At 39.1% G+C, this 14612-nt stretch overlaps 1 protein-coding gene across 6 annotated transcripts in view; it reads left to right on the top strand.

The window, feature by feature from the left end:
- Nucleotides 1–14612, top strand: part of SLC30A6 (solute carrier family 30 member 6) — a 65356-nt gene that overhangs the window by 25991 nt on the left and 24753 nt on the right. For 4 of the 6 annotated variants that reach the window (XM_039479023.2, XM_074395714.1, XM_074395716.1 and 1 more), the window contains 5 exons: nucleotides 6212–6292; nucleotides 6936–6971; nucleotides 7883–7977; nucleotides 12643–12691; nucleotides 13472–13591. In XM_039479023.2, coding sequence (XP_039334957.1) covers nucleotides 6212–6292; nucleotides 6936–6971; nucleotides 7883–7977; nucleotides 12643–12691; nucleotides 13472–13591 — 381 coding nt within the window. Of the gene's footprint in view, nucleotides 1–6211; nucleotides 6293–6935; nucleotides 6972–7882; nucleotides 7978–12642; nucleotides 12692–13471; nucleotides 13592–14612 lie in introns of those variants that run through there. The other 2 variants (XM_074395715.1, XM_074395718.1) reach the window with 2 other exon arrangements.

The raw sequence follows: 14612 nt of genomic DNA on the forward strand, positions 1-14612 counted from the left end.
CAGGAGGTAAGGTTACATGACAGCTCCCATTTTGGCTCACTTGCTTAGAGTGAACAGGAAAGGAAGGAATAGTTAAGAAATAAATGCTCGGGAGGGGAGGAGGGGGAGAGATAACATGGGGAGAAATGGCAGATATAGTATGCACCTAAAGTAAAATAAATTTAAAAAAAAAAAAAAAAAAGGCTGGGCGTGGTGGCTCACGCCTGTAATCCCAGCACTTTGGGAGGCTGAGGCAGGTGGATCACCTGAGGTCGGGAGTTCGAGAGCAGCCTGACCAACATAGTGAAACCCTGTCTCTATTAAAAAAAAAAAGAAAGAAAGAAAGAAAAAGAACACTCAAACATAATTGCAATCAGTCACATAGCTGAAGTATTAGATATATCTAGAGATTTCAAGATCCAGTTCTCAGACCTGAGAACTACGTGGAATTTCAGACTGCCTTCTTGACAGCTTCACATGGATGTCTAATTGGTGTCTTAAACTTAGGAAGAAATTCTTGGTTTCTTCCCCCAAAAACCTGTTCCTTTGTAGTTTTCCCCATCTCAGTAAATACCATCAGCACTCTGTTGCTCAAACAAAACATTCTGGTAATTTCTCTTGATTACTGTCTCTCATTACCCACATCTAATGTATCAGCAGATTAATTATGTCAAGGTAACCTACAAACACATCCAGAATTAACCCCCAATCCCGTTTCTACCTCCACTACTGCCATCCCACACCAAGCTACTTTCATTTGCAGCCAGTATTTTTCTTTTTTTATCTATATTGTATTATCACTCTCCCCTCAAAACCATCCAGTTGTTTCCCATAATACTTAGAATAAAATCCTAACTCCTTTTTCTAATTTACAAAGTGTTTATATGATCAGGACCCTGCTTACTTTTCTTCAACTTACTCCTCTCATGCTCTCTATAGGAAACTGACTTTCTTTCTGTTGTTTGAACGCACCTAACTCATTTCCATTTTAGGGCCTTTGTATAAGCTCTGGCTGAAATGCTCTTCACCTGATCTTTGCAAGGCTGGCTTTGTCGTGTTATTCATAGCTTAGTATCACTAAATGTTAATTGTCATTAAGTAACTAAATGGCCCAATCTAAAATAGTCATCTGGTTAATCTCTTGTCAAATCAGATTACTATAATTCTCTGTACAGAATTTACCAAACAAGGTATTTGTTTTTCTGTTACTACCCTTTAAAATGTAAATGTCAGGCTTATGCCTGTAATCCCAGCACTTTGGGAGGCCAAGGTTGGAGGATTACCTGAGGTTAGGAGTTCAAGACCAGTCTGGCCAACATGGTGAAATCCCATCTCTACTAAAAATACAAAAATTAGCTGGACATGATGGTGCGAGCCTGTAGTTACACCTACTTAAAAGGGTAAGGCAGGAGAATCACTTGAGACTGGAAGGCAGAGGCTGCAATGAGCCAAGATCACCACTGCACTCCATCCTCCATCTCAAAAAAAAAAGAGGTAAATTTCATGGAAGTAGGGATCCTGTCTTACTTTCTGTAATATATTTGTGCAATTTGATAAATTTTAAGAAAGAATACATTTGTATAACTACTGTCTGGATCATGATATAAAACATTACTTAGCTCAGAGAAGTTACTAGGAAAAAAGAAAAAAGAAAAAAAAAAAGGTAAAACATTACAAGTCCCTCAAAACCTCCCTTCATGTCCATTCAGACCCTACCAAAAGTAACCAGTATTCTGACATCTAACATTGCATATTAGTTTTGCCTGTTTCTGAATATCCTATAGATGGAATATAGTAGGTACTATCTTGTAGCAGTTCATTCTTGTTCATTGTTCTCATATACCATTATATGAATATATCATAATTGCTTAATTGTTAAGGACATTTAGATGACTTTCACTTATTAAGCTATTATAAATAAAACTACTTCTGAACATTCTTGTATATATCTTTTAGTGTACATGTGTACCCATTTATGTTGGGTTCGTATTTTTGAGTGGAATTAGTTTGGATTTGCATGTTCATTATTAGAAGATAAGATACCAAACTGTTTTCCAGAGCAGTTTTACTAACTTATACTCCCATTTGTAGTGTTCGAGAGTTGCAGTTGCTTCGTGACCTTGCCAGCAGTTGGTATTGTCTTTTTTTGTCTTTTTTTTAAGGCAGAGTCTTGCTCAGTCACGCAGGCTAGAGTGCAGTGGCAAAACCTCGGCTCACTGCAACCCCTGCCTCCCAGGTACAAGCCATTCTTGTGCCTTAGCCTCCCTAGTAGCTGGGACTACAGGCATGTGCCACCATGCCTGAGCCACCATGCTTGACTCTTTTTTTTTTTTTTTTTTTTTGGTGTTTTTAGTAGAGACAGGGTTCCATCATGTTGGCCAGGCTGGTCTCAAACTCCTGACCTCAAGTGATCCACCTGTCTTGGCCTCCCAAAGTCCTGGGATTACAGGCATGAGCCACTGTACCTTGCCTTTTTTTCTTTTTTGAGACGGGGTCTCACTCTCACCCATGTTGGAGTGCAGTGGCGTGATCATAGCTTACTGCAGCCTTCAACACCTGGGCTCAAGTGACTCTCCTGCCTCAGCCTCTTGAGTTGCTAGGACTAAAGACATATCCCGCCATGCCTGGCTAATTTTTAAAATATTTTTGGAGTCAAGGGTCTTACCATATTGCCCAGGCTGGTCTTGAACTGGCTTCAAGGGATCCTTCCACACCCCAAGTAGCTGGAATTACAGGTGAGGAGCCACCGTGCCCAGCTGTTACTGTCTTTTTTATAAAGACCATTCTAGAGTATGCAGTGGTATTTCATTGAGGTTTAAAGTTATTTTCCTTATGACTAATTCACCACCTTTGCATATGTTGATTAACCATTCAGATCACTTTTTTTTAAATGCTTGTTAAAATCTGTTAACTATTTTTCCTTATTAATCTGTGACAGTTCTTTGTATGTAAGTATCTTCTTCTCCTAGTTGCCTTTCTTTCTTTCTTTTTTTTTTTTTTTTTTTGAGACGGAGTTTCGCTCTTGTTACCCAGGCTGGAGTGCAATGGCGCGATCTCGGCTCACCGCAACCTCTGCCTCCCGGGTTCAGGCAATTCTCCTGCCTCAGCCTCCTGAGTAGCTGGGATTACAGGCACGCGCCACCATGCCCAGCTAATTTTTTTGTATTTTTAGTAGAGACGGGGTTTCATCATATTGACCAGGATGGTCTCGATCTCTCGACCTCGTGATCCACCCGCCTGGGCCTCCCAAAGTGCTGGGATTACAGGCTTGAGCCACCGCGCCCGGCGCCTTTCTTTCTTTAAATGGTATCTTCCTATAAATGAAAGTTTTATGGCCAGGCACGGTGGCTCACGCATGTAATCCCAGCGCTTTGGGAAGCTGAGGTAGACAGATCATTTGAGGTCAGGAGTTCGAAACCAGCCTGGTCAACATGGTGAAACCCCATCTTTACTAAAAATACAAAAATTATCCAGGCATGGTGGTGGGCGTTTGTAATCCCAGCTATTTGGGAGGCTGAGGCAGAATTGCTTGAGCCTGGGAAGCGGAGGTTGCAATGAGCAGAGTCCTGCCTGGGCAACAGAGCAAGACTCCATCTCAAAAAAAAAAAAAAAAAAAAGTTTTAAATTTTAGTGGTTTATTTAATTTATCCTACCCCGAGGTCATAGAGATACTTTGCTCTATTATCACCTAGAAGTCTTACTGTTCGATCTTTCATATTTAATCCTACAATCCAGTTGGGATAGATTTTTTGTTATGGTGTAAAGCAGGAGTAAACACATTTGTTTCCATATAGATGTTCAATTGGTATAACACCATTTATTGGGGGAAAAATTGCCCTTCTTTAGTGCTTATAGAGTCTCATTCTGTTGCCCAGGGTGGAGTGCAGTGGCGCAATTTGGCTTACTGCAACCTCCATCTCCTGAATTCAAGCAATTCTCATGCCTCAGCCTCCTAAGCAGCTGGGATTAGAGGCACACACCACCACGACCAGCTAATTTTTTATATTTTTAGTAGAGGCAGGGTTTCGCCATGTTGGCCAGTCTGGTCTTGAACTCCTAGCCTCGAGTAATCTGCCCGCTTCAGCCTCAGAAAGTGCTGGGATTGCATGTGTGAGCCACTGCACCCAGCCCTTCTTTACAGCTTTTATGTGCCACTTTTTTCTTTCTCACAAATCAGATGACTACATATGTGTAGGTCTGTTTCTAGATTCTCTTTCCTGTATAGTTTAGCTTATTTGTCTATACTTGCATTAGTACTATACTATGCTAATTATTACAACTTTGAAATACCTATTGATATCTGGTAGTATAACACTTCCAGCTTTGTTCTTCTTCAAGATTATCTTTGCTTCCCTTCACATTTTACAGTTCCATATGCATTTTATTTTACTTTATTTATTTATTTATTTATTTATTGGGACGGAGTCTCACTCTGTCACCTGGGCTGGAGTGCAGTGGCATGATCTCAGCTCACTGCAACCTCTGCCTCCCAAGTTCAAGTGATTATCCTGCCTCATCCTCCCAAGTAGCTGAGACTACAGGCACATGCCACCATGCCCAGCTAATTTTTTGTATTTTTAGTAGGGATGGAGTTTCACCATGTTAGGGATGGCCTCGATCTCCTGACCTCATGATCCATGGCCACATCAGCCTCCCAAAGTGCTGGGATTACAGTTGTGAACCACCACACCATGGCCCATATGCATTTTATTTTATTTTATTTTTTATTTTATTTTATTATTTTTTTTTTTTGAGACAGAGTTTTGCTCTTGTTACCCAGGCTGGAGTGCAATGGCACGATCTCGGCTCACCGCAACCTCCACCTCCTGGGTTCAGGCAATTCTCCTGCCTCAGCCTCCTGAGCAGCTGGGATTACAGGCACACACCACCATGCCCAGCTAATTTTTTGTATTTTTAGTAGAGACGGGGTTTCACCATGTTGACCAGGATGGTCTCGATCTCTTGACCTCATGATCCACCCGCCTCGGCCTCCCAAAGTGCTGGGATTACAGGCTTGAGCCACCGCGCCCGGCCCCATATGCATTTTAATATCAGCTTATTAACTCCCACAAATAACATCAATGCATTTGCATTACTGTTTTTTCCTGTTCTTTTTCATTTTCTTTAGTAGCTGGAAAAAACAATTAATATTCCTTTATAACCTGCTTTTTTCACTTACCTTTTTCCATGTGAATACATTTCTTTGTTTAATAATATATAATGCTCTGTTGTTGATGCCAGCATTTTTCCTTCACAAATAACAATGTGATGTACAGCCTTAATTAATTTTTTATCTTTTCTGTGCCTCCATGATTATTTTCTTGAAAATTTTTAAGCATTTATACTTATCATAAATATTGCATGCCATTAGACCATGTGTTGCAAGAAAAACTAAGACAACAGTTCCTGGCCTCTGGCTTATAGTCTAGGGATAGGGATTATAAAACATACTCATAATTTGCTGTAATTATGTGTAGAAATGAGAGGCAGTATAATGAGTGGTTAAAATATGAACTCCAGAGTGAGAGTGTTTGAGTTTGAAAACCTTGCTCTTCCACTTGCTAGCTATGTGACTCTAAATAGTTACCTTCCTCTTTATGTCCTAAATTTCTTCTCTGGGGAAAAAAAAAAAGTGAGCCAAGTGTGGTGGGGCATGCCTATAGTCCCAGCTACTCAGGAGGCTGAGCTGGAAGGATTACTTGAGCCAGGGAGTTCAGGGTCCAGCCTAAGCAACATAGTGAGAACCCCATCTCTTTGAAAAAATAGAAAAAAGCAGATAAAGTAATTCTAATAAGAGGTTCAGAGGTTTAGATGAGGTAATATGTTAAGTACTTTGGTGTCTAATGCACAGTGAGTCAATTAAAAGTTGTTATAATTATTATTTCTAGAAAAATAAGAACTATAAGTGGGTCTTGGGGATTGTCTTTTTTTTTTTTTTTTTTTTTTTTTTTAATCATTTTAAAGTTTTTCTGAGAAGAGAAAGAGAAAGCCTCTAGCAGGAGCTGAAGATGCTCTCTCTTCTGGGTCCTGGGAATTGTACAAATAGGTACTCTTTGGAATTTGTGATTTTCATTGTTTACTATTCTTCTATAATGTGCTCTAACAGTGTTTGGCTCATAGTAGACAGCACATGTGTATATTAAGAGAGCGAATAGATGAATGTAAATGTGTTCTAGAGACTGGTTTGTGAATTGAAAGAATTGTGATGATCTAATTAATGTTTTGGTTTCAGATTTGAAAGATTAGAAGTCCTGGCTGTATTTGCCTCCACAGTCTTGGCACAGTTGGGAGCTCTCTTTATATTAAAAGAAAGGTACATTTGTATGATACTATTCTAAATCTCACCTATGACACCTTTGGAGCATGAAACAAACCTGTCAGACATGTTTGGTTTTGAGGGTATGCAAATTTAGATGAGCAGGGCTGGAGTTTTGGTAGTATAGTTTCATTATGTTTTAGACTTTTTCCCCTATTTCACTTTTTTTACTTCCTTCCTTAATGCTACTAAATTGAATCAGAAGTGGTTGTGAATGAAACAGATTCAGTCAGGCATGTTTGCTGCTTATTACAAACTCATTGAAATAGACTTGGCAGAGAAAGATTGACATTATGGCCAGGCTCAGTGGCTCATGCCTGTAATTCCAGCACTTTGGGAGGCCGAGGCGGGTGGATCACCTGAGATCAGGAGTTCGAGACCAACCAGATCAACATGGATAAACCCTGTCTTTTAGTAAATAAATAAGATTCAAGTGACATATTAAGGATAATTCGTGAAAAAAAAAATTAAAAAGGATAATTCTTTGCGAGTCTCCTTGCCTTATCACTGCTAATAGTCAATAGTTGGTTATAATATTAAAAGATTTTGTGAACTTTAAGGTGGATTAATGATGTATTTGATAAAGCTTTTTAACTTTATAATTTGTAGGACTTTTTTAATACCTTTTTCTTTCTTTTAGTGCAGAACGCTTTTTGGAGCAGCCTGAGATACACACGTGAGATTTTATTTTTGATACATAATTTACTATTGATTCTTAGTAATTAATTGATGCATTATTAAACAGTTGGCCAGTGTCAGAGTTCAGACTGTAGCAACATATGTTTTTGCTGATATTCCACAAACAAAATTCCCAAAGCCCAAGATTCCATTTTTTTATCCTTAACAGTTCCCAAGTCCTAAATACTTATATACAATACAGGAAGGCCTTTCTATCTTGGCTTCAGGCTTATTATTTCCAGACCTAGGAAACACACTAAGCCAGCTCTCCTATTCTCCTGTAATTTCAAATTTGACCTTCAAAATCTTTTCGTAGTGCCTATAGAAAAGAGAATTGGACCAGGCTCAGGGGCTCACACCTGTAATCCCAGTGCTTTAAGAGGCTAAGGCAGGAGGATAGCTTGAGCCCAGGAGTTCAAGACCAACCTGGGTAACAGAGACCAAAAAAAAAAAAAAGAAACTTACATATGTTTCATATATATTGCAACTATGTGGTTTTCATATATATATATGAAAAGAGAATTGTATGTATCATATACATGAAAAAACAATTGTATTTCTCAGCCACATAGTTGCCAACTATATGGATCTTATCTATTCTTATTAGTTTAATTCCAAAAAGTCTGACTTGTCCAATATACTGTAAACCAAATACCCTTAACATTTATACAAATTTATAACAGCGTTTACCTATAGGCAGATATTATTAATGCCAAAAGTTCTTTCTTATCCTTTGTAAGATGGAGCAACACCAGATGGGACATGGATGATGGGGCTAGAAACCAAGTTCAGATTCTGTATCTGCAAACCACTTTACCTTCCCATCTCTTAGTCCCTCTACATGTTGAAATTACATAGTGATAATACCAAGAACAAATTAAAGGTGAATGTTATCGTTGCTCTTTTTAGGGGAAGATTACTAGTTGGTACTTTTGTGGCCCTTTCTTTCAACCTGTTCACGATGCTTTCTATTCGGAATAAACCTTTTGCTTATGTCTCAGAAGGTATGTTATTTATTTACTATTAATTTAAAAATCCATTATTCTCTCATAAAAACAATCTTTTGTTTCATTAACTCAAATTAATGAGGAAGTATATTCCAAAGAGAAGAGAGAACTAGTCTGAATGTTCTCAAGTTTTAAGTGGAAAATTATAAAACAAAATCTCATTAGTTCAAGCTTTAGAATAACAAATTATTTTAAGACAGGCAGGAATGACCTATAAATTAAACCATGTGTGATGAAAAATTACATTTGCCAAATAATGTGAGATTTTAAATGCATAATCTAAGAAAAGTCTATTGTAGGGCCAGGCGCGGTGGCTCACGCCTGTAATCCCAGCGCTTTGGGGGCCGAGGCGGGTGGATCACGAGGTCAAGAGATCGAGACCATCCTGGTCAACATGGTGAAACCTTGTCTCTACTAAAAAAAACAAAAAATTAGCTGGGCATGGTGGCGCGTGCCCGTAATCCCAGCTACTCAGGAGGCTGAGGCAGGAGAATTGCCTGAACCCAGGCGGTGGAGGTTGCGGTGAGCCAAGATCGCGCCATTGCACTCCAGCCTGGGTAACAAGAGCGAAATTCCGTCTCAAGAAAAAAAAAAAAAAGAAAAGTCTATTGTAAGCATTTTAGAAGTATCAGTATACTTAGAATAGTTGATATGCTAATTGAAAATAATTGTACTCTGTTAATAAAATAAGTTCCTGGGAACTTCTCTTTGGCAATGGTGGATGGGCATATATATTTGCAAGTTGCAAAACTTAATTTTTTTTGAAATATTGTTTTTGAAGTGTTTACCACTTCAGATTGGTTTTTCACATTAGCAGTCTACATTATTGTCATTTTTCTGTAATTTCAGTGTTTTGGAATCCCACTAACCCACAAAAGAGTTAGCCACTAATAGATGGTGAAGTCAGGGAAAAACAGAAGTGGGATATGTGCACAGACCCACACTTTGAAGTATAGAGAAGCATAGATAGGTGAGGGTCTTTTTAGATCGCACACTAGGACAGTCAAGAGAAGAAAGTTTTCTTAAATGCCCATTCAAGTGTAAAGAACTTCATGAATGTTACGAAGATATTTCTATGAGTTAAAGAATTACTGCTTGAATTAGAAAATTAAATAATGATACTTATGATCACCAGAATTTCTTGAAAAAACTTTTCATAATTTATAAAAATACTATAACACTTACTCTAGAAATTTTTAAGATGGCACAAACATTTAGAAACAGTTTCTCTGTAAGGATCAGGAAGATACAAGAAGGAAATAAGACTGTTGATAATCTTATGACCCACAGCTAATATGTTAACATTTCCACATTAATTCCTTTCACTTGTTTATATGTACATGTTCATATCCTTTTATGTACTTAGAATTGTATGTATTACAATTTATGTCTGGCTTTTTTGCGGGGATGGGGAGTGGGATGGAATCTCACTCTGCTGCCCAGGCTGGAGTGCAGCAGCATGATTTTGGCTCACTGCAACCTCTGACTCCTTGGTTCAAGGGGTTGCAGGCATGGGACACCACACCCAGCAAATTTTTGTATTTTTAGTAGAGATGTTTTCCCCATGTTGACCAGGCTGGTCTCAAACTACTGACTTCAGATGATCTGCCCACCTCGGCCTCCCAAAGTGCTGGGATTACAGGTGTGAGCCTCTGTGTCCGGCCATATGTGGCTTTTTCATTAGCATAATGTCTTGAGTATTGCTTCTCATTAAATACTCTGAATGCAAATGATTTTTGAATGCTTACATACTATTCTGTCATGAATATTTTAAAATATTCTTTTACACATTTCCAACTTTTCCTTTTTTTTTTTTTTTTTTTTTTGAGATGGAGTCTCACTCTGTCACCCAGGCTGGAATGCAGTGGCACAATCCTGGCTCACTTCAACCTCTGCCTCCTGGGTTCAAGCGATTCTCCTGCCTCAGCCTGCCGAGTAGCTGGACTACAGGCGCATGCCACCATGCCCGGCTAATTTTTTCTATTTTTAGTAGAGACAGGGTTTCATGGTATTAGCTAGGATGGTCTCTATCTTCTGACCTCATGATCCTCCCACCTCAGCCTCCCAAAGTGGTGGGATTACAGGCGTGAGCCACCACGCCCGGCCCCAACTTTTCCTTTTATGAATAATTCTATAATCGGCCTCTTTAGATCAACTAACTTTGTGTTTTTTATTCTTTCTGTAGGATAAATTCCCAGAGAAGGAATTACTTACTGGATTTAAAATAGAGTATTTTTTATTTTTATTTTCTTTCTTTTTTTTTTTCTCTTTGTAACTCTACTTCAGCTCAGAAAAATAGAGTATTTTTTAAAAGCTTTGATGTATATTGCCATATTTATTTCCAGAAAAGTTATATAGTTTATATTTTTATCATTTTTTATTTTTTAGAGAGAAAAAAATCTCCCTTTGTTTACCCAGGCTAGTCTCAAACTCCTGGACTCAAACAATCCTCTCACATCAGCCTCCCACAGTGCTGGGACTGCAGGCGTGAGCCACTGCTCTGAGCCTAGTTTATCTTTTCTTTTTTTTTTTTTTTGAGACGGAGTTTTCGCTCTTGTTACCCAGGCTGGAGTGCAATGGCGCGATCTCGGCTCACCGCAACCTCCGCCTCCTGGGTTCAGGCAATTCTCCTGCCTCAGCCTCCTGAGTAGCTGGGATTACAGGCACGTGTCACCATGCCCAGCTAATTTTTTGTATTTTTAGTAGAGACGGGGTTTCACTATGTTGACCGGGATGGTCTCGATCTCTTGACCTTGTGATCCACCCGCCTCGGCCTCCCAAAGTGCTGGGATTACAGGCTTGAGCCACCGCGCCCGGCCCTAGTTTATCTTTTCATTAGCTGGAAATGAAGGTTCCCAGAAACATCAAGATTTGTGACATTAGCTGGGCATAGTAGCACGTGACTATAGTCCCAGCTACTCGGGAGGCTGAGGTGGGAGTATTGCTTGAGCTCAGAAGCCCAGCCTGGAGAACATAGCAAGACTCTGGCTTTTAAAAAAAAAAAAAAAAAAAGAAAAGAAAAGAAAAAAGGCTGGGTGTGGTGGCTCACACCTGTAATCCCAGCAGTTTGGGAGACCAAGACAGGCAGATCTCATGGTCAGCAGTTCAAGACCAGCCTGGCCAAAATGGCGAAACCCCCATCTCTACTAAAAAGTTACAAAAATTAGCCGGGCATGGTGGCAGGTGCCTATGATCCCAGCTGCTCGGGAGGCTGAGGCAGGAGAATCCCTTGAACCGAGGAGGCAGAGGTTGCAGTAAGCTGAAATCGTGTCATTGCACTTCTGCCTGGGCAACAAAAGCGAAACTCCATCTCAAAAAAAAAAAAGAAAAGGAAAAAGATTTGTGAAATTACTTGAAAATTGAGTGGAAAGTAATATTAAGCACTTTCTTTATTCCAAGCACTGCTAAATACTTTACATAGAATAACCAATTTAATTCTAGCCATATGAAGTAAATACTTTTATTATGTCCATTTTACACTAAGGCATTGAGAGATTAAATCACTTCACTCACCCAGTGCTGCACATCTAGTTACTGGCAGAGCTACGATTTAAAGCTAGATATTCAGACATCTTACTTAACTGCTCAACTATTTTTCATTTGCATAAGTCTTGCCAATGTTTTTTACATCATGGTGCACATTTTAAAAATTGATATTTCTGTAGGACTCTGATTTGAATGGAACAGGATTCTTGAGCCTAGACACTGGCTACTTATCCAAGAATTTCCAAGAAGAGTAACTGGGAGTGTCTTTGTAGATACCCAGGTCCTCACCTGGCTTTTTTGAGAGCTGAGGGAATTAATCATTCATATGTAGTTTGAGCATCTCTTATCCGAAATGCTTGGGGCCAGGAATGTTTCACATTTTAGATTTTTTTAGATTTTGGAGTGTTTGAATTATATGTATGGGTTGAGCATCCCAAACCTGAAAATTCAAAAGTCAAAATACTCTCACGAGCATTTCCTTTGAGTATCATCTTGGGGCTTAAAGTTTTGGATTTTTTATTTTCAGATTTGAGATACTCAGCCTATACCTATAGCCCACTCCCAGTACACAGGTTCGGAAGCTCTTGCTTAAAAGTATAAAGAACTGCCGAGCGCAGTGGCTCACACCTGTAATCCCAGCACTTTGGGAAGTCGAGGCAGGCAGATCACCTGAGGTCAGGAGTTCAAGAATAGCGTGACCAATATGGTGAAACCCTATCTCTACTAAAAGTACAAAATTAGCCAGGTGTGGCGGCACTCTCCTGTAATCCCAGCTACACAGGAGGCTGAGGCAGGAGAATCACTTGAACCTGGGAGGCGGATGTTGCAGTGAGCCGAGATCATGCCATTGCACTCCAGCCTGGGTGAAAAGAGTGAAACTCCATCTCAACAAAAAGTATAAAGAACCTTTAAAACTTCAAATCAATAATAGCAATGACATATCTAAGTTCACTAATTCCTTCAAGTCAACTGTATATTGTATAACAGTTGAAACTGCTTTTGACTTAGCTGCATGAGGGTATAAAAGGAAAAATGTCTAGATTTGAGGAGCAGCGTGTTCTTTTGCAATATTATTCAGTCACTGCCAAATTTGTTTTTTTAAATTAAATAACTCACATATTTTGAGTAGTGGTTTTTTTCTTCTAGATAGGTAATTTAAGTATTTTCTTATTAAAGCTGCTAGTACGAGCTGGCTTCAAGAGCACGTTGCAGATCTTAGTCGAAGGTAAGATGTTATGGAGTTTCATGATATGCATAATTTAAAGGAATATACAAGAAATGTGTCTATCACGGGAACTTAAGTTATTCATTGCTGAGGTTACTACGTGAATCATAAAGATCAGATTGTTATTCTCCCTTTACTTTTTAATTGATGATACAAAAAAGAACTTTGTAAGTGAAAGAGCTTTGTTTGCAAATCCTCTTTGCTTTCTTTAAGAAGTATGCTATGAGGCCGGGCACGGTGGCTCAAGCCTGTAATCCCAGCACTTTGGGAGGCCGAGGCAGGTGGATCACGAGGTCAAGAGATCGAGACCATCCTGGTCAACATGGTGAAACCCCATCTCTACTCAAAATACAAAAAATTAGCTGGGCGTGGTGGCGCGTGCCTGTAATCCCAGCTACTCAGGAGGCTGAGGCAGGAGAATTGCCTGAACCCAGGAGGCGGAGGTTGCGGTGAGCTGAGATCGCGCCATTGCACTCCAGCCTGGGTAACAAGAGCGAAACTCCGTCTCAAAAAAAAAAGAAGAAGTATGCTATGTTCTGCAATACTAAGCAATGAGTTTGTGATGTAAAAAAAAAAAAAAAAAAAAAAAAAGGAAGTACACTATGTAGTACCAAAATACAAGTTATCTTTTACAAGGTTGTCACCAAGTTTTGTGCGTTCTGCTAATGGATACTCTTTTTTTTTTTTTTTTTTTTTTTTTTAGCTTGTGTGGAATTTTTTTTTTTAGCTTGTGCGTTCTGCTAATGGATACTCTTTTTTTTTTTTTTTTTTTTTTTTTAGCTTGTGTGGAATTATTCCAGGACTTAGCAGTATCTTCCTTCCCCGAATGAATCCATTTGTTTTGATTGATCTTGCTGGAGCATTTGCTCTTTGTATTACTTACATGCTCATTGAAATTAAGTGAGTATTTTTTATTATTGCCAAGTATGTTTTGATTTCTGGGGCCTCATTTTTAAGGGCATCAGCAGTATGGCTAGTGGTCAGGCTTCTAGCAGTTTTGCTGATGACCTGTGTAACTTAGATCATGTCTTTTCCTCAGGTGTCTTCATGTGAAAAATCAAGGGGATTGGGTTCAATAAGTATTTCTTACCACAATCTATAATGCAGACTGGAAAACAATTTAAATTCCCTACTGCTGACCTGATGAGTAAAACAGAAATGAGAACAATAAGAAAGAAATCTGAACCACAGCCACTATTGCTGAGAGAGGGAGGAGAAGAGGACGTAGGTGTGAAACCATTTTTAAAAACTAAAGCCTTTTAGGAAATAGGCTTTACAGCTGCTTTAAGCTTAACATGTTATGGCATATGATTCTTTGGCTACCCACCGTTTAAATATTAGTCTTTACTAGAATTTGTCCATATTCTTCTTGCTGTTTTGTGTGTTTTCCTTAAAAATCACATGCACGTATTTGTTTTTGTTTGCTACTTCTGTGGGATTCCCTAATTTTTATTTCTAGCCCACATTTCTGTTGAATTCCAAAAGGCATATCTTCCTAACTTCTCTTTGTGTCTACTTAATCTGAACCTATTTTCCCTTAACACTGAAACTGTTTTTTCTTATATTTCCCATCTCAGTGAATGGGAGATACAAGAAAAATACTGTCATTTAGGCCAATGCATTCTTATTTTAAATCGCATTAAAATATACGTAACATAGAGTTGGGGTTGTTTTTTTTTTTTGAGACAGAGTTTCTCTCTTGTTGCCCAGGCTAGAGTGCAGTGGTGCAATCTCAGCTCACTGCAACCTATACCTCCTGGGTTCAAGTGATTCTCCTGCTTCGGCTCCCTGAGTAGCTGGGATTACAGGTGCCCACCACCATGCCTGGCTAATTTTTGTATTTTTGGTAGAGATAGGGTTTTGCAATATTGGCCGAGCTGTTCTCGAGCTCCTGCTCTCAAGTGATATGCCCGCCTCAGTG

The sequence above is a fragment of the Saimiri boliviensis genome, chromosome 1, assembly GCF_048565385.1.
Source record: "Saimiri boliviensis isolate mSaiBol1 chromosome 1, mSaiBol1.pri, whole genome shotgun sequence".
Lineage (NCBI taxonomy): Eukaryota > Metazoa > Chordata > Mammalia > Primates > Cebidae > Saimiri > Saimiri boliviensis.